This window comes from Cyphomyrmex costatus, unplaced genomic scaffold (assembly GCF_001594065.2).
Source record: "Cyphomyrmex costatus isolate MS0001 unplaced genomic scaffold, Ccosl1.0 scaffold1060, whole genome shotgun sequence".
Taxonomy (NCBI): Eukaryota; Metazoa; Arthropoda; class Insecta; order Hymenoptera; family Formicidae; genus Cyphomyrmex; species Cyphomyrmex costatus.
In genome coordinates this window covers 98348-100065 of record NW_017275020.1, presented here as the reverse complement: position 1 = coordinate 100065, position 1718 = coordinate 98348, and the positions used below count along the sequence as shown (strand labels likewise).

Sequence of the window (1718 nt, the reverse complement as noted above, 5' to 3'; positions counted from 1 at the left end):
ACTTGGCGCCGACTATTGATATCAGGTCTTTTATACAAATGATATATGTCATTATATGAGGATAAAGATAGTACTACATGGGTTTTACTATTTAATTTAGTAGAATTTATCTTGGTATTGGTTACGTCTACCCGCTACTGGTAGGTGTACGAGGAGTCACCGGCCGGCCGTCGCTGTCGGCCTCTGTCGGTGAGGCGTCAGGGATCGCAAGATCGCGAGAGAGGTTGAAGTCGTGACTCTGTATTTATGTACAAGGTTTATTACCGCTATGTACAGTTATATACACTTAGTTGGACTTAGGTATTTTGTGGTGGCCCTGAAAAGGGCCGTTTGGTTTTCCCCCTCACTTAGAGGGACTGCGCTCCTTGTATGTGAGCGGCGGCTGCGTGCTTGTCCACCGGGTGGTCCGACACTTCGCGGTGACTCGCTCTCGGTAGATGAGCGAGGGCTGCGTCAGAGTCTTCTTTTCTGGGCCCCAGTAGTTGCCGTTGATGTCTTCGGATTGGCGGCTCGTCGCTTTCTGGCTGGGGGTCTCCCACTCTGAACCAGAGGACAGCTCCTGAGGCCTCGCCGGTGGAGACGCCCGTTGATACCTCGGCGAGGTGTACCGGCGTACCCGCAGGTCCCACGGGTGTAGGCAATACCTCGGTGGCCTGGTCCTAGCAGGCGGCGGGATGTCTAGCCGCTCTAGCTTCCAGGTGGCTAGCTGGAGGGTCACCTTTCGCGCGGCGGTCGATGGCGGTCTTTGCGGAGCGGCCGGCGGTGTCGGGGGAGGCGTCGGCAGTGTCGGCGACCCTGGCGGAGGCTGCGGTGTATGCCCCCTTGGATGTTGCCGCCTTGGCTGGCGCCGGAACAGTCCTGCGGCCTCTACCGGCCGGATCCTGGGGGCCGTCACTTGTAGTTGTCGGCGGCGCAGGAGCTGCTGGCGTAGACGCTGAATGAGCGAGGTCCCTCTCTGGCGGGCTGGTGGCTGCGGCGGCTGCTGCGGAGGCTGCGAGGGCCTCTGCTGTGGAGGCTGCTGCGGCGGCGGCGGCTGCTGCTGCGGAGGCTGCGACGTCTGCCGCGGCGGAGGCCGCGGTGGCTGATGCGGCGGAGGCTGCGGTGGCTGCTGCTGGTGAGGCTGCGGTGGCGGCTGTAGCTGCAATGACTGCGCTTTGTCAAGAGACCGTAGCTGAGGTAAAAACTGCCGAGAGGTATAGCCCTGCATGCCGCAGCTCGGTGCCGGTTGATCGGTTCGGTGCCTTATCTATAAGGGCCTTGGACCGATTCTTCGCACGCGATAACATTATCGGCGCTAGCCCTTTGGTGGGCGTACCGTGGTAGTTGCGCGTCACGCAGTACTTGCGCGCGGTCGCGTGCTACGGGCGCTTGTATGGTCGAGTGCTACAGGTACTTGGATGTTCCCACTGAGCGCTTGACGAAAGGTAGCTGCTCGGTTTTCGTTAGTGCGACTGATAAGAGTCGCCATAAGTACTATTATGAATACACTGGCCCATGTATCAGTCATTTTGTTAACAAAAGAGTAATTGTTCTTTTTTTTAAATATATAAATTAGAAATTTCTCAAAATATTTTTTGTTCTATATAGTTTAACGAAACTTAATTGACATTGTTACAGTTAAATATATATTTTATAAAACGTATTATTTACATTTTTAACTGTAAAAAAAAATAATTGAAATTTATAATAAAATTATTAAAATTTATATTTTATTCATT

General features: G+C 53.6%; 1 protein-coding gene across 1 annotated transcript; it reads right to left on the bottom strand.

The window, feature by feature from the left end:
- Positions 1-343: 343 nt before the first annotated feature.
- On the bottom strand, positions 344-1207 carry LOC108775300 (basic salivary proline-rich protein 1-like). Its single transcript, XM_018541620.1, has one exon. The coding sequence runs from the start codon at positions 1205-1207 to the stop codon at positions 344-346; it is 864 nt and encodes a 287-aa protein (XP_018397122.1).
- Between the last annotated feature and the right edge of the window lie 511 nt (positions 1208-1718).

Excerpts from the sequence above, each read along its gene's own strand:
- LOC108775300 (XM_018541620.1), bottom strand. The coding sequence starts at position 1,207 with ATGCAGGGCTATACCTCTCGGCAGTTTTTACCTCAGCTACGGTCTCTT.